General features: G+C 37.9%; 2 protein-coding genes across 13 annotated transcripts in view; one reads left to right on the top strand and one right to left on the bottom strand.

Annotated features, from left to right (window-relative positions):
* Positions 1–4,075: 4,075 nt before the first annotated feature.
* LOC119906812 (homocysteine-responsive endoplasmic reticulum-resident ubiquitin-like domain member 2 protein) lies at positions 4,076–12,186 on the top strand. Of its 2 annotated transcripts, none has more exons than XM_038724184.1 (9): positions 4,076–4,180; positions 5,268–5,615; positions 6,788–6,865; positions 7,747–7,857; positions 8,042–8,172; positions 8,684–8,797; positions 8,908–9,195; positions 9,477–9,594; positions 10,389–12,186. In XM_038724184.1, exons 2-9 carry the CDS (start codon positions 5,469–5,471, stop codon positions 10,554–10,556), a joined length of 1,155 nt encoding a protein of 384 aa, XP_038580112.1. In that variant the 5' UTR covers positions 4,076–4,180; positions 5,268–5,468; the 3' UTR covers positions 10,557–12,186. The 2 variants fall into 2 exon arrangements, with proteins under 2 accessions (XP_038580112.1, XP_038580111.1); XM_038724183.1 differs by having other exon boundaries at positions 7,744–7,857.
* Positions 12,187–13,775: 1,589 nt separating this feature from the next.
* Positions 13,776–17,812, bottom strand: part of LOC119906810 (sodium bicarbonate cotransporter 3-like) — a 59,128-nt gene continuing 55,091 nt past the window's right edge. For 6 of the 11 annotated variants that reach the window (XM_038724180.1, XM_038724169.1, XM_038724170.1 and 3 more), the window contains 2 exons: positions 16,840–16,959; positions 13,776–16,204 (listed from right to left, as the gene is read on the bottom strand). In XM_038724180.1, coding sequence (XP_038580108.1) covers positions 16,123–16,204; positions 16,840–16,959 — 202 coding nt within the window. In that variant the 3' untranslated portion in view covers positions 13,776–16,122. Of the gene's footprint in view, positions 16,205–16,839; positions 16,960–17,474; positions 17,524–17,812 lie in introns of all 11 variants that reach the window. The other 5 variants (XM_038724176.1, XM_038724178.1, XM_038724179.1 and 2 more) reach the window with 2 other exon arrangements.

Below are 17,812 nucleotides of genomic sequence, written 5' to 3'. Positions count from 1 at the left end.
GGGGTCGCGCTAACCACCGTGTAACTGTATTTCAAACAAAGCTAAGGAAGTAATACATTTCACAATTCTACATAAAATATTCCCGGCTAAATTTTCTTATTACCAAGTTTACAGACATTTCTTCTACCTTTTGTAAACATAGTATGGTAGCCTGTCATCTATACACATTGCTATGCCTCCTAATGGCTACTTGGGGAGCAGTTAGATTTACTGTAAGTGCATTTGAATGAAGAAAATATTTTTCCATGAAGTGCTTCATTTGCTGTGAAAGCAGCTGTCCATTTCCTACGCTGTCATTTAATTTTGACCAGCCTGTTTGTGAAAAACATCCATGTGCAAGCATGCTCAAAGTGCAAACGTAAGTTTAAAGGGAATGCATATCTCTTCTGTCTTTGTTTTTCTTATAACGAAGCATTAATGCAGGCAGAAAACTGGCTACCTTTATTTTAACCTCTTACTCAGAAGCTTTTCATGGACTTTACCCTGACAAAAATACAAATTCTTTTGACTTTCACATTTTTTATATTGCATTTCCCTCTCTGCAGAAGAAAGCCCCCTTTAAAAAAGAGTGGCATGACATATGGGGTAACCTCCACAAAGTGTTATCCTTCTGTGCCAGAATAGGCCACGGGAAGCTCTCTGAGGGTCCTGAGAGCAGGCTGACATTTTACAGGATGTGAGAAATGGAAGAAAAAATCTCCAGAGTTTCCACTCTGCTTGGCATGTTAACAGCAATGATATATATCATCACCTAAAATCAAATGGAAGTCACTGGATGCTTTTATAAGCAGTAAACAGTACATAATTACTTAATTAACTGTTAATAATTCACTTTAATATATTTGTAAGCTGACATAAGGACGTATGTTTATTATAATATATTTGTCAACAATTACAACTCCTCATGAAGCATCTGTGACAGTTAATAAATGATTTAACTATAACACATGTTTGACCATCCTTACAGGATATATTAACTATTCATACACATGTACAAAGCATTCACAGATGTAAATGTACTTGCGCCTTTCTAGTCTTTGCGACCACTCAAAGCACTTTTAAACAACGTTGCATTCACCCATTCACACCCATTCACACACATTCAGACACTGAGCCTAAGTGCTCAAATGAAAACTAACATTCACACGCATTCATACACCGATGTAACAGAGGGGGCAATTCGGGGTTCAGTATCTAACCCAAGGGCACTTCAACAAGCAGCCTGGAGGAACCTGGGATTGATCTTCCAATTAACAGGTAACCAGCTCTACCTCCTGAGCCATAGCCACCCCTAGACTGGTTTGATTTCCTCTGCAACTTTTAGCTGCATGCCATGGTCAGCGTATGGAGTTTGCTCAGCTGGTGATTGAAGAAATATATATGAATAAGTAAATAAAATAGAATTTGATAAATATTTTATCAAAAATATAGAACAATAAATACAATAGATTGCATGGTGGTTGCTATGGTGTTTGGGGTGGTTGTTAGGTGATTGTTGACTCTCCAACACACATACATTAAAAACACTTAAAGATATACTTGTATGAGCTTACATCTATATTGTAGTGTATTTAAATATAATTTATGATTTATATACTGCTTATGAATCCTAAATAGAGGGGTTAAAATAAAGTGTTATTGATACTTTGTTCTGAGTAATAGGTATATAAAGTCCATTTTTAGAAGGTGCAACCATTATCTGGGGATCACTTTACTGAAAGTGAAATAAATAATATCAGGAGTAATGACTGAGAATCACTGATCTGCAGTGTTCTTGCAAGCACACAAACAAAGGTTTACACATGTAGGCTATTATGCATGAAACCCAAGGCAATGTGTGAAAAACGGTCCCCTGTGAAGCGGGTTAATAGACGGAAATATATAGAAAGGGACCACATTCACACTTACGCATATTGGCAATTTTCCAGTTCACCTTAACTGCATGTGTTTGGAGTCTGTGAGGAAACTGGAGCACCTGGAGGAAATCTGGGTCAAGGAGAGATGTAATAAGCAAAGAGGTCACATCATACAAAACTTAGCCTCAATCCAGCGAGGGAAATTGACATTGTGTATTTACTTGTGCAATTTGCTGTGCTTTGGCAAGTTTGTGATTGATTTCAAAACAATGATACACTCTTGTACCCCTAAAAACACATACAGGTTGTGATGTACACACACACACACACACACACACACACACACACACAAGCAGCAGCATGACATGAAAACAGGATGAATAACGCAATGCTCTTATCTACTCAGGACCTGTGCTCAAGGACCTACAAGGATTTTATAAATCGAGCAGAAGTAGGCTCACCTGTTTTCAGAGTAGATTGAATACATTTATTTTAAGTTTTTCACTTAAGGTAATAATAGGCCAACATAGGTTGTGATTTAATTTGTTCTTTCTAGGCTTGATCATTTTTCATTTTCTCGTATTTCTTCTGACTTTAATAGAATTGGTGTAATGGGGTGTATCAAACATGTTTTTAGGTGATGATTTACTGTACTACTCTACTTTATTGTGTGTGTTGTGATCATGAGTTTAAATGTGTCCATACAGGACAGCCCTTTATCATGTGTACCTGAGAATAAAATCCAAATTCGTTATATTTTTGTGTCTTTTATAATAATACCCATCTGTATAATACATTTTGATGAAACATGAAAAGTTATGCATTATGATCAGTTGTACACACTCCAAACTTATGCTATGGCTTAAAAGAAATGCAAATGGTTTGTCAGGTCACACCTGCTCACTTGACAAAGCTCACTTCAGTCACAGCTCTACATCTATAAAATATAAATCTGTGTTTACATTACCTGGTAAGTTAATTACTTTTCTTACTACTACCACCAATGACCTGAATCAGCATCACTTTGTTTTGAATTTGTGAAAATTTTACTTTTCCCTCCTGAAATATATAAGTGACTTTCTTGTAAGATATAATGCTTACTGCTTTCCAGTTTTGGGTCTTATAGTTGATTTGTTTTAAATAAATGAACAAAGTGTTTTTTTCTGCAGTAGTGCTGGCCTTGATTCTTACAGCAGTGAGCTAGTTATCATTCAGAAATTGCCAAAATGTATATATTTTTTTAAAAGCCAACAAAAAACAGAGAAACCTGTCCAAGGACACTAAAAGTTTGGTCTGCTTGCTAAAATCAGAGGGAACTAGAGTGAGACAGGGGTATTACTCGGTACCACCACCAGATGGCAGTCAAATTGAGTCACTTCAATAGACTTCAGTCCAATGGCACATTGCACACCCCAGTAGTAATCAGTCAATCACTCATTCAATCAGTCAGTGATTAAACCCTATCTTTTTCCTTATTTAAGGCCATAGTCCTATGAATCGATTCAGAAAAACTGCCTATTAAAATGTGTTCATCTGCCTATTTATTTGGTACATAAAATGTATTTGATTTTGATTTTATTATTGGACAGTAACACAAATAAATGCACATAAAAATGTCATCCACAGCAACAAAATACATTCTTCAGAACTGTGGAGGATAACACAAGAAAGTTAAAAGAAATATTTCCATGGTGGTCCTCCTTGTAGTCTGATAAAGATGGGAACTCAAGCTACAGATGATTTAAGGTAGGTACACTGTACAATCAACCCTTACAATATACATATAAAAAACTAACACATCCTGATACAAATATACAAAAATAAAAACAAATGCATACCTGTACACAAATACATGTATATACAACTGGGGTTCCCTCACAAGGAGCCACACATTATTGTATTATTAACAGTAGCTAAAAGTAATACAATCTAATATTAGATAAAATATTACCTTCATGTTATAGTTTTGAGTATTTGTTGTAGAGATTTAACTTTATTTTTATTTCGGAGACTAATTAGTCAATCCAATTTATAAATGAGGATTGTCCTATTTATTAATTTAATTACTTATGTCGTATAGTTAGTCATGGTCATAGGCAGTAGGCTGTATAAATACATCTGCATTGATATGGCTCATACTGGATTTAATTATAACACCTCTGCTGTAACTGACACTTCTACCAGCAAGTGGCGGTAATGAACCATAAACATTGAATGTCGACAACATCCTGAAAACCAACGAAGAAGACCAACACCCAGGTTTAGTCCTGTGGTTCAGTATGGAGTTATGTAGGCTGTTTGTTTCAGACACTGGGATAAATAAGGTAGGTAAGACGAATAACTTATTAAAGCTCGATCGGTTTAATCTGGCTATCTAAGTATGCTAGCTAACAACTTTTCCTGCTTGAGTTGGCGTTAGCAGCAGAAAACCTACTGAGGCTAATGAACGTTAGGCTAGCTTAGCCAGTTGTTAAATACTCCTAACCACGGCTAGTTGTTAGCAAACGCTATTTTACCCTGACATGCCTTTACGTCCCTGTCAGTCTCCTTATAACGATATAACAGCGCTAGTTGTCTTTAAGCGTTTGTCTGGTCATATGAGTGTCAAGAGTAACGTTATATATCGCATTCAAATCAATGACGTTAAGTGTTAACGTGAATATTGTTGTAAACTAACCTTTCTATGCAATGCCAAATTTCTGCTTGTCTGTAGCAGAAACTACTCGACCGTAATATATTTAATAATTTCTTGGGTTCTAACCACCGTGTAACTGCTGTATTTCAAACAAGGCTAAGGAAGTAATCCATTTCACAAATCTAACGTTACATAAAATATTCCCCGCTGAGTTGTCTTATTGCCAAGTTTACAGACATTGATACTTCTTATAACCTTTGTAAACATAGTATCGAATAAATTTCTCACACATTTCTTGATTGTGAAATATACGCAAAATTTTGAACAGAGTCTCACTTTTTTGAAGCTGCAAACTCTTTTAATCAACAGGATTTGTTGCTTTACTAATCCAGATGGTGGCGCTCTTGAATATCTGATTAATTTCATTTCAAAGTTGTTTTTTTTTCACAATCAGAAAAATCTCACATTTTCTTCTAGAACTGAAGTATCTACTTAAATCAATCATTTTATTAAACAAAACAGTTTAACACCAACATTAATAAGCTTTTAAAACCTAATGGATTTACCCCCTGACTGAATACGTTTACCCTTGTGTATATGTGTTATAATATAGCTTTTTATATTTCCATAGTATGTTCTCCAATGTATGTTCTGATTTTTTACCTAAATGTTTTAGTATTAATGTATATTATTATCCTTTTGTAAAAAAAAAAAAAAAAAGAAAAAAGAAAAACGGGTAACCTCAGCTAACCTCGTGTTTTCCTTTCTCTCCTCAGGTTCCAGCTGTGTGTCGTCTGTAAAACATTACAAGAAACTAGTTGCAGCTGCAGATTAGCAACATCAGACTTTACATAGCATTAAAGCTTTGCCCAATGGTGTCAGGAACCCACTAGAAAACTATTAAGGAAGACTGTAGCCAGTGCCCTGACTGGGCAGATTGTTTTTTGTTTCCCACTGGAGGCAAATGGTTTTGAATCATGGATCAAGGTGTTATGGACAGTCCTGTTATCCTTGTCATCAAGGCGCCCAACCAGAAGTACGATGACCAGACCATCAACTGTTACCAGAACTGGACTGTGGAGAAACTCAAAGCACACCTGTCAGATGTATACCCAAGCAAACCAGTGAGTATTTAGCTTCAGTCCTCTCAAAGCTGCAGAGATGAGAACATGAATGGTATTTATTCATGCCAAAGCCTATTTCTATGCCTCTCTGGCCCATCCTACTGTTCTGTCATCCAAGTCAGCTGATCACCTTTGTTACAACCTGTGTGTGTGTGTGTTCCTCAGTTGGGCAGTTTGGCCGCATAATCTAACAGGAAGCATGTGGTGAGAGAGATACTGATGACATGTAACACATCTTCCCAGCCTGACACAAACATTAACGTTAACATCAGTTACATGGAATGCATAGTCAGCTGAATTACCAGGATGCCCTGCGTGTGATGTTATCTATGATATTTTTAGAGTTTAAACCCAAGAAGCGAGTTGTGTAAGATAATATCAAGCATTGCTGAGTGTTGTGGAATGTCAGATTTACATGGTTTAGCTGGTATTTGAGCTTTTTTGAGTCCAGGACTTGCACAGCCACAGCCAACATTTTCCTGTTGAACTTTTCTTGCTGTTTGAATTCTGCTGTCTGTTATTCACATTACTGTGAATAAAAGTGACACAGACCATTAACCTTGATCTACTCTGAAGTGAAAGAAGTTGGGTCTCCAGAGTCACAGGAGCTGAAAGAGCCTGCAGATTTGACATCACAGTGAAAGGAATGTGTTCAATTCCCGCTGAATTGTGCTGCTAATCTGACTTTGCTCCCTTTCCCCTCTGCTCAGGACTTGTACTGATGTAATTACTATAAACACACAGGGACAAACTGCTCCCTTGTAAATCTGCAGGGTAACCTCTGTAAAGGCTGCACTTTTGTTAGTTTAATTTAGCAGTTAACTGTTGCATATTTAATAATGAGGCAGCTTGAACTCAGAATAAAATGTTCTCAATGTCAAGATGGCCAGGATTTAAAATAGGCTATTTAAATTCCTGAATGGTCGTGCAGTGACTGTAGGCTGTACGAGGACACACTCTGACCTTGTTGTACTGCCAGTTTAATCCAATGTTAAGACCCACTTATCCCGATTGAGGTTACAATGAGCTCATGCTTGTTACTCACTCACTCACTACTTTTGAGGTCGTGACCTACATTTTCAAGTTTGCTGTTTTCTAGATTATTGTTGTAATGCATTTGTTATTTACAAATGTCAAATTCTCTCCCGTGACCCCATTATCATTTTCTGTAGAGCTCCAAAGACCAGAGGCTGGTGTATTCTGGGAAGCTGCTTTTGGATCACTTTACCTTAAAAGATGTGCTCAGAAAGGTAGGTTTTCTCCCTTGCATATTTCATATTTATTAGAGTGATTCTCCCTGAGCCTCTGCTTTAACCAATTGCAAACACTATATGGCCGTAAGTATGTGGACAACTCTGTCCAACTCTCTAGACTTGAGCTAGGTTCCATAGTTTCAGAAAAAGTTTTAGACAATTGCTCTTACTTTGTGGCAAGAGTTTTGAGGACGCCAGAAAATGAGGTCTATAAGAAACAGTTTTCCCAGTTTTGTTGAAGTAACTTGACTGGCCTGCACAAAGTCCTGACCTCAAACCCATGGCATATGCAAATACAATGACAGGCTCCTGTAATGATCTAACATGTGTACGTAGGCGTTGTATTCAACAGATAGACAAATGCAAACATGCTTCCACTATCAAGTTACGAGTGTCACAGGTGGCATGCTCAGATGAAGAACATTAATGAATAGGTGTATTGCTGCCATAAGAGTGAGAGTGTGTTGATGTTGGTCTTAATGTCATAATTATTCTTTGCATTGATTAGACTTTTTAAATATGTTTTACTTCCCAATTTGCTGCTTGTTTTGCACCTCAGGGCGAGAGCAATATTATTGTATGTAATGTATTTTTAAATGGAATCTCAGGTGGGTGGTATTTTAATGAGAAAATCAATAGGGCATGTTGTTATCTTTTTGTCAGTATGGCATTTACTGATATTACACAGACATCATAAATATAACTGTTATTTTTCATTTAATTTCTTAAAGCAAAAAGTAGATGTAGAAATGTTTTTAAGTGTTCTGTGCTGGTTAAATGACACACAATACATCCATAAAGTTCAGAAGTTTATCTTTCTTTGGACATGCAATTCTTGGGCTCTGTTTGGTGATGAGCTGTATTGGCTTCCACAGCAGGATGAGTACCATATGCTCCATCTGGTTTGCGCCTCACGAACCCCTCCCAGCTCCCCAAAGCCTCCACGCAGCCGCGGTAACAAGCCTCAGGGGAACTCAACCGGTCCCACGGTGGGTCAGCCACGCACTTCTCACACCTTTCCATTCGTTTCATCATCAGCACATTTCCTTTCATCATCCAGCTCACTGTGATCTACACCTCCCTATTTAAAAAAAACAAAAAAAACTTTCACCTTTCTTTCAAGATGGATCACGAACCATTACTAATATTAAGAACTTATTTTTTTGGTTGCAGCCCCTACAAAACTCTTATAGCCCTCCCACTGGTCAACATATCCAGTCATCTACAGGAGAGGGCAGTGATGGACTCAGACAGCGAACTGGACCCATCCCTGGCCATCATATGTATGCACAATATATGCACAGGTAAACGTTTGGATTGAAAACATTGAAACTGTGATACTCTAGTGCAGAATTAAAGTGTAGGTTAGTAAGCTGACTCATTACAGCATATCTTGAGAACAGAGAAAAAAATTGAGGGTATAATTCCAGACCAATAGGGTAATTTATCAAATGCACTTGTGCCTTAAGCCCCAATTAAGACACCTAGCACTACAAAACTAAGTTTTAAAATCCATCAGTGAAGTGAGAAGCCAAAAATCAGTCAAAAAATTCAGTACATCTCAGCCTCTTTGAAATGGACATGAAGTCCAGGAATTATTTTGCATTGTGGTTCATGTTAAGTTGCTATTAGGCCTGTTTCTTGATAAGAAAATGTCCTTGGCTGTCAGTTGATGCCCTAGCCATTAATAATTCAACATAAAGAAATTTTAAGTCTAAGGTATCTACAATCTCGTGTGTGTGTGTGCGCGCGCGCGCGTGAGAGAGAGAAAGGGCAAATGCAACTGTTTTTGTAATGCAGTGTCTCTATTTCCAGCTGGAATCAGTACTCCACACAGTCAATTCTTCCCACAAACATGCCTGCTTATTACAACCCAATGACACTAATGTGGTGGCAGCAGTTGTACGCCCGGCAATACTACATGCACTAGTAAGTCCCTACACGTTTCTGGTAAATGTCTCCAAAGTGTTGTTCGGCCAGTAAACAGTGTAACCATCCCACTCTGCTCTTATCCTCTCTGTGCCTCTCTCCCCCTCCAGCCAGCTGCTGGCTGCCTCCTCTCAACACCTCAGGCCAGACCTGCCCTCGACTCAGTCTAACCAGCCCGATCCTCTGAGCCAGCGACCTGAGGCAGATCGCAGAGGCAACCCGGAAGTCCAGATGAACGCCCAGGGTGGGGAGATCCTGAATGAGGAAGAGCTGAACAGGGATTGGCTGGACTGGGTGTACACATTTTCACGTGCCGCGATCTTACTCAGTGTAGTCTACTTTTACTCCTCCTTCAGCCGCTTTGTCATGGTGATGATGGCCATGCTAGTGCTTTACCTGTGAGTGCACCTAACTTGTATTTTTGATTTGGCAGTTTGGGCTTCATGCCATTCACCTCTCATAATGATAGATGACATCAGAACAGTCTGTTAAACATGAAATGAAAGTTGGTATACCTCGCACATCTTTTGTAATTTATTATTTGTTAAGCTCTTTATTATATTTATTCTTAATAGACTTTACAGGCTACACATGATTAGGTTTTTGGGAAGTTGGTCAGAAAAAAACAGGCATTTTGAATAACCCTAACTCACGGATTATTTGAAAATGTTGTGTGCAGGCATCAGGCCGGCTGGTTTCCCTTCAACCTGGAGAATGAACTCCTGCAGCTTCCCGGAGACAGAGCCAATCAGGGCGACATGGAGGGAGAGCTACAAAACCACGACTTACAAGAAATGGTAGCCCCCTCTCATCCCTCTCAGATTTACCAAGACCATTACCCAGGGCTGATGCGATTTTTAGCTTGAACAATGATTGTGTCAGTGCAGTACAAGTCATTCACCAAAGTACCAGTTTCCAGATATGTACAGGATTTTTACAGAATAGTTCTAATATTGATACATATGAATGAAAATAACCCTCCCCATCTTGGTTACAAATACAACTTAGATGCATTGAATAGAGTAAAAGTGGGCTGGAACAAAAAAAGTTAATTTAACTATTTTCATAATCGATTATTTGTTTGAACAGTTTATCAAGCGCAAATGCCAAACATTTGCTGTTTCTCAGGGGAGAATTATTTCTTTATAAATTTAATATCTTTGTGTTTTCGATTGCCTGATGATGTCACCATGGGTTATGGGAAATTATGATGGGTTATTTTCCATATTTTCCGAAATGGTTAATTGGATGAAAAAAAATGAACGGATGATTTAATCAGTAATGAAAATAATTGATATTTGCAGCTCTAGTGATGCGGCAAGACAACAACGAAAAGAGCACAATGACATATTAGCTTACAGGGTAACTTCATCAAGGAACAAAATGGACTTCGACTCCTTTTAAAATGCTTTGTTTGCAAATGATAAGTCTGAATTGGTCAGACATTGAGAATAACTTTGTATTGGGGAGCTATTGCTCCAGTTTACATAGCAGATATCTCATTTCACAGTCAAATATGTCACACTATTAGTGTGACATATACTCAACTGTATTCTTATAGTTTGACATTATCCTCCTATCCATCCTATAGGAAGGAGTTATAGATGATGGCTCGGATGATGATGGGGAAAGCGCAGAAGAAGGAGCAGAAGATCCAAACAGCGCCCCCCACACAGGCTTCCTGTCCTCCACGTGGTCATTCATTATAACCTTCTTCATGTCACTCATCCCAGAAGGACCGCCAAACGCTGCTAACTGAACCACGAGCCGCCACACTTCTCCAATTTCTTTCTTTAAGAGGAGGACGAATATCTTACCTGCTTAGGGAAACTGTTTCTGTTGCAATGCACTGTAATAGTTTCCCACTAGTCTACTTTACTACATATCTAAGACTTTGAGCCAAAACACACACATGACTGATTTAAGCTGAAAAGAGAAAGATGGTCCCTTCATGTGGAGTTTTTTGTTTGTTTGTCTGCACAAAGACAAATGACGGGAATATTAGTTAACTGCTATATACAAGGATTGCCTGTGATACTTTGTAAACATAGTCAAAACAATAGTAGTGTCTGCCAATGCAATGTTTCTGTTATTTATAAAAAAAAAAAGGCACAGTGAAAAATAGTGTTTAACAACTAAATCTCTTTTTTTTTTTCTTTGTAAGAAGCTGCAGTATTTGTTGAAATAGTTTGGTTTGAATTGTAACATTTCTTTTGTAATGGTAGTTGTATCCAAACAAGACATTTTAAAAGGGCCATTTTTGTCCAAAAGCTGAACTTCAGCAAATAATCCTGAACCATGTAAGCACCTTGTGATAACTTAAAGTGAGTGATTGTGGCGTGAGAGTTCAAAACGTGTCTGAACACATTGTGTACATTGTTGAAGTATATCCCACAGGGACGTTTGCCACAGATATGTGATTTTTACTAAAGAAACATTGTACCACAAATTCTCTGCAGCCATTAGTGGAATGGCTCCTCCACAAAGGCCTATAATCTGCAAACAACCTCTATATGTCTGGATATATTTCCAAATCTATTAGAAGTGAAAATATCATCTCAGCTTACAATTGACCTGTCTCGCGATGTTAAGGAAAGTGAGTAATAATTTGTGGATCTGCTCTGTGATTCGGATCCCCTTGAAAAAATGTATTGCGTTCCTTCCATAGCCCATGCTGCAACCTTCCACCTAGTTTCATGAAAATCAGGCCAGTAGTTTCTCCATAACCCTACACACACACGGCACTGAAAACACAACCTCCTTGGAGGTAATAAAGCACTGCCACAATTCATGTTGGACAAAACGTACGCCTCATTAAGTTTGTGAAAATGGCTGCTGCTGATACCTTTCACATCTTGTGTACCAATAATAGAATATATAGTAATATTTAACTCACTCATGGTAATGTAGTTATGTGGTATTAGATGGGTAATACTATCTTTCCAAAGAGCAACGTACTGATTTGTCCTGGGCCAAACAAAGACACTGTTCTTAATTTTTCTAATAGGTGGATCTTCCCTTTAAATCAGCTTTAATGTAAGAAGCATAACTTGGAGTTGTAGTATTTAGTGGGGCTTTGAGTATGCAGTATAATCTTTACAGTATACTATATTTTGTGACAGAGACTGGCTGGAAGATCTGGAGGCCTTGGTTGAGTCTGAAAAAAAAAAAATCAAACATTGAATCTTGTTAATTGACTACTTTATGGTCTTAACTTTATTCTGGTCCGCAAGGGTGGTGCTGGAGCCAGTGCTGCGCCTAGACTGGAGCACATGCTTCTCAAATATAATGAGCAATCAAGAGCCTCAAACTAATTAAGTAGATGTGATTACAACAGTCATAATCAACAGTGCATATAATAAAATGCCGACATCACTATGCAAGTGAAATTACCGTCATGATTAAATGTCTTTCTTGGAATTGTCACAAAGTGGAGTGAACCATATCCCATGCCTACACAATTCCCAATATAGCTGAATTACTCTCATGCAGGACTAAGTAAAGAAGTGACACTCACAGTATTATTCCACTTGTTACTCTCTCAAGGTACAATGTTAAGCCAAGGCCTAACCCCATATCCATGATTGAAAGGTTTGCATTGTGTTTACTTTGTGACGTGGTGACATTCAAGGCAGTCTATTTCTGAGTCCTTCACCATTCACAGGCTGCTAATGCAGGTAACGTAATGTACTGGATGGTAATAACACAAATTTTAAGCATTTAAAAGTTGGATTATACATTATTCCTAATGAGACTGTTGTCAGTTGATGCTTTTTATCATTACATTATGATTTTGTTTTATGCTGAAGGTAGTCTGACACTCAGAATCACAAAGCAGTGCACATGTATTGATATTAAATGTGGGTACTTACCAGTATTAACCTATTATAATATATGTGATGTTATTATGAAGGCGCTGCACATCCACACAGGTATTTTCACCAAATAGGTTTAGCAGCAAGTTTCCTGCCCTAAAAGGTTCCTACAAAACTAGAGTGAGGCACATGTGAAATACAATTTGCACATGCCCTCACAGCCACTTGTGTGTCTTAAGCCATCGCATCTATATGGGCTTTAAAAAAGGCTTCTCAAAATCACGATTTAAATTAAAATAAAAACCCCATCCAAGCAATCAAGGTGACACAACTTCAACTTCTAAATTGAGACGATGTATGTAGGCCAGATGACGCAGATAAAGTGACAAGTCTGAGCAATTTGCCTGCAGTACTCAGCTGTGGTGTGAACAGATTTCTGCTGCCACCTTTTGTCTTTAGCGTTAAAGACACCCCAGGCGTGTTGAGAACTGGACAGACCCTCCACATTATGCCTTGACACTTATCTTGTAACATCTTTCTCTTTTATCCTTAAGGATCATAGGGCAATAGGGCTTATGTTTTGACTAAAGCTAAACCAACACCAGTATCAATATTTCAAAGTTTAAAAGATCCAATGACAAAATACAGGCCAATACATGTTCCCCCTTTCTCTTTTCACATAACAGACATCTTGGATAAGGACCCCTTTAAATTGGTTATTAAAGAATTGTGAATAAGATATGTACTGAGTGCTGCATTTTATAGAATGCAAATGTTTTGACTATCAAAAATGTTTTTGATCTTTGGCATTTATGTATTTCAGTGTTTTATTACTTATTGCCTGACACCTGTTACTTGGTCAGGGGTTAGGGGTTAAACTTAGCTATGAGATATCGGTCTGGCTAACGAACTGGTCCTGCTATAGTTTTGACTGTACAGTATACATTACAGGTATATTGTATGTAATTATACAGACATAACTTCTAAACCGGCGAGTTTAGCTTTTAGATGAAAAGAAAATGTGATGGGAGTCCACTGTCCATCTGAGATGAGGAAGGTGGAAAAAGTGTTCACTAAGACTTGAGAACAAGACCAGCAAAGACTCAAGTATGAGCATCATCTCATATAAAGCTCACAGTGTGATTAAAAGGAAGACAAGAAAATCACCATGTATTCACTTTTATTGCTTTCACCAATCATTCAAGTTAACAACAGGCTGCTGTGTGCTTCACTGTTATGTGCCTCTACATCCGAACAAATTTTTGTGTTGATGTTGGAGTGATGATGGAGGGTAAAATCTCTACCTTTTTGTTGTTGACAGTTTATTCACCACTAAAACATATATATATATATATATATAGAAACTGATGTCATGTCAAAATAGGCTATTTTTCATCAAAATAAATATTACGAAACTACAGGTACTTGGTTGGTGGATGTTCACTTTATTCTGATGATTCCACTGATCAGACAACTCACATTGTTATATCAAATGGTCCATATGTGTAAGGAAATAACTTGTGACTGAATTCAAATTACGACTTTGTTTTTAGAAAATAGATGTCTGCCAAAATGACGTTTTGATATTGACAGTACAATAAGTTGACATTTACTGATCATTCAGAGCTTTTATGTTGTGAGTAAATACTACAGCCACACACACACACACACACACACACACACACACACACACACACATTTATATTTAGAGTTACATTTGTAAATGGAAGATAAACAGAGTTACATTGTTTGAGTCGGGGGCTCAGGCTACGACTTGCACACAGACGTGGAATAACACTACAACAAACATAAGCCTCTGCAACTCAGCGGTGTACTGGTTCACTCCTGTTAAGTAATGATGGTCCATCTTTGGCATTTGTGTGCCACCATGTCTGTACATCTGTTCTGAACACTAAAATAATCAGTACAAGACTTGCACATAAAGAGCTTTGACAAGGCACATAAGCTATTGTTTGTACAGTCACTGTTGCTACACACAGACAGAGCCGATGAAACATCTCACAAATTATTGTTTGCCTGAATATTAGCTAGTTTCATGAGTCCATACCTTGCACAGTATGGAATACTTATTGCTAAAACAGGACTGCACCGAGCAAAAAAAAGAACAACTTCATAACAGTTTTTACATTTACTGTAGAAATATTTTGCATAAAATGATTTGCAGCGCGGACATACCAAATTATTTTTACACCACGCACACACACACACACACACACACACACACACACACATTATAATTACCAACAATAATACAGACAGTATAAAACAGGTGCAACTGACTGGGGTCACGAATATTCTCTTTTATATTTTGCACCTTACTGTATTTTATTATTTACAGCACTTATTATTAAAATAGTTGTGATACCAGTGATGAATACAGTGGACAGTTCATTAACACTGCCTTGTGACAAAAATATCAAGTGACCACAGTCAGAAATCATTCAAGATTCCTGAGTTGTTTAACTGACATTTGAACAACAGCTCTATAGATACAGTGGGAGGAAAAGTAACCATTTTATTAACACACTATAATCCATTTTTTGTAAGAAACTATACTGGCAAAGTGCTTACTGTACAGTACAGACTTCATCTGGCCTCTGAAGTAGGTTTTCTATAATGTTTCAAGAGAGAAGAACAGTCTACATAAATACATACATAATGATATTCCTATAACATCACATACAATGTGAACAGTGAGGTTTACAGTGGAAACAACTAACCAACTTATGAGCAGCAATATCAATACTGAGTGTTCCTCTGCAGACAAGAGAGATGAGTCACAACCAAAAAAAAGAAAGATAAGGAGTATGCAGTAGTAGTATGATGTTGTAGTAGTAGTATCAATCTGCATGTACCTCTGTTTTGGTTTCTGTCATTTATTGGGCCAGACTAATTGTGAAATAGAATCAGATGGCACTGAGAGTACCTGGCTTTCATGAATCTAGTTTTGAAGCTGGTGTAGTTAGGTGAGAGGTCTTATTCAGACCTAAAATACATGGAAACAAACAGTGCAGGATAGCTCATGTTGCATGAGCTACAAAGAACCCAAAATGGACAGTACTACAACCAGCTAAAACAATAACATTAAATATTAAATTAAAATATACAGTGGTTTAAATGTAAAATTCAATTTGCACAGTCCAAGATCCCCACCAGTGAGATGCCTTCCTTTGGCATCTGTGGTTTTAATGGGTGACAAATTGCTAGATTATTAGACTATACAGTGAGGGTCGGTGGGCAGTTACAGCAAAATTCCTTCATTCCTCGGAGATGTGCGCTCTAAAGTACATTCGGGTAACCATTTGTATATGTGCTGCACACTACAAGACTTAAGTGGAGTACGACTCACAGCTCTGGGGGAGCCCGCCTGCTGCCCTGAAGAAGGGAATGCCGCACGCAGGTTGTGCTGTTCCATTTCTATGCCCCCTATGCCACTAAGACGGTATTGTGTGGCCGAAGGTATCAGGAAGGTAGGAGGGCCTCCGTTCATCACAGGAAGGTCTCGGCAGTGGAACCCCCTCCTGGTGCATCTGGATTGACGTCGACTCTAACGCAGGTCAACTTCTCCTGGCTGTTACACAGAGAGGAAGAAGACAGAGACAAGATGATGTGCTTGTGCAAATTTATGGTGGTGCTAAGGGTGGAACAGCTGCAGATGTGAGAAGTGATAGTGTTCAATTAGCAATATTCTTAGAACAAGATTTTACCACCTACAGTATACCTTGTTGATGTCAGGGCTTATGTGAGGACTGTGTTAAAATATGCAGCTCTTAATTGTGACATTTGTAGACTGAATGTGTCAACTTATGTTAATTTATTTCTGGATTCCCTTACACAGTCAAATTAGTGTGATTAATTACATTTTTTAATAAAAGTATTCCTTTCAGCATAGTCAAATTAACATCTTAAGGAGATATAGGAGAACGACCATTTATCTTTGCGTGTACAGATTTACATTGTGACACCCAAGACTGTATTTTTGATGGACTTAAAAGCACCATACTAATTTAATTTACATTTTTCAAAATCCTGCTGTAAATATTAAACTAATCTCCTACCTTCCAGGCAGCAATGAGCTTCCTTAAAAAAATAATCTTGCAGAGTCTTGAAACTTACTTGAGATACTCTTTTTGGGTCAACATTATATTGTCATATTAATGTAATGCAATTCAGGTTCTGGAAAACTCCAGGAGATGGCATAGCTACCTTCCACTACGCTTCACAGGCTGGGCACATGACTCTGCACTCAAGTTCACTGCTTTCCACACAGCGGTTTTGGCCATTTCATCAGAGATATTTATGACCAAGGGAGAGTCAGAATCAGAACTACATGCCAAAATGCACACACAAACACAAACAAACAAAAAGAGGAGACAGGCATGTAGACATGAAATCAGCTGGAGAGGTTCAGTGCAGGACAGTTCAAACAAGCAGAGACAAACATGCACATACAGATAGATTAAAACAAATTAACAGCACAAAATGGCCGACCAGACAGTACAGTATGTTCCATGTAAACATATATGAAGAAATGTGGGCCTTTCGCATTAGAGGCACAAGTTATTTGTCATGAGCTGATTGGGTACACATATTAAGTTAGTTTGACAAGGATGTGATTATTTCAACAGGACAAACATTTTATCACAGACAATTTACCATCAAAATAAAAAGGGAACACAGCAACACACAAAGCAGTGTGCTTTAAAGCCAGTGTTTCTGTTTTTTATATAGCTGAGTACTGACAGTTCAGGCCATGCGCTAAGTGTCTGAGTTTCAGTGAGCAGGGTTAGAACGCAGCCATGTGGGTCAGATGTTTTGCATCAGACACACAGCACTGCTACCTCTTCTTCCATTGGGAGGCTGTCGGTCACTAGTCCTATTCTGTATGATCTGTTCAAGATGGACATAATAACACAGAGCTGACTACCAGTGCCAGAATTACCATTCCAAGTTGTATATGGCAAACTGATGAATCAGAAAATGTTTATATATACTAGTTTATTATTTGAATATATTTTATTCAAGTTTCTGATGTGGCTTTCTGGATCTTATCAGCCATAAAGGCATTGATAAGGGAGGAAGTCAAATATTTTGGGAACTTTCTACATTAAGAGTAGTGCATAAAGCATTTTAATCCATCATAAAAATGTATTTTGCTGCCTCAAAAGAGTCAAGACTA

Source organism: Micropterus salmoides, unplaced genomic scaffold, assembly GCF_014851395.1.
Source record: "Micropterus salmoides isolate LMB-PRFRI ecotype aquatic unplaced genomic scaffold, ASM1485139v1 Ms_hic_scaffold_17, whole genome shotgun sequence".
Classification (NCBI taxonomy): domain Eukaryota; kingdom Metazoa; phylum Chordata; class Actinopteri; order Centrarchiformes; family Centrarchidae; genus Micropterus; species Micropterus salmoides.
Note: the sequence above shows the minus strand (reverse complement) of the source record. Positions and strands in the feature narration are given on the sequence as shown.

What these genes read in the sequence shown, in the direction of transcription:
- LOC119906812 (XM_038724183.1), top strand. Translation starts at nt 5,469, where the DNA reads ATGGATCAAGGTGTTATGGACAGTCCTGTTATCCTTGTCATCAAGGCG. An exon ending in TAAAAGATGTGCTCAGAAAG is followed by an intron (nt 6,866 to 7,743) that starts GTAGGTTTTCTC and finishes TGGCTTCCACAG; the next exon opens with CAGGATGAGTACCATATGCT. An exon ending in ACCACGACTTACAAGAAATG is followed by an intron (nt 9,595 to 10,388) that starts GTAGCCCCCTCT and finishes TCCATCCTATAG; the next exon opens with GAAGGAGTTATAGATGATGG.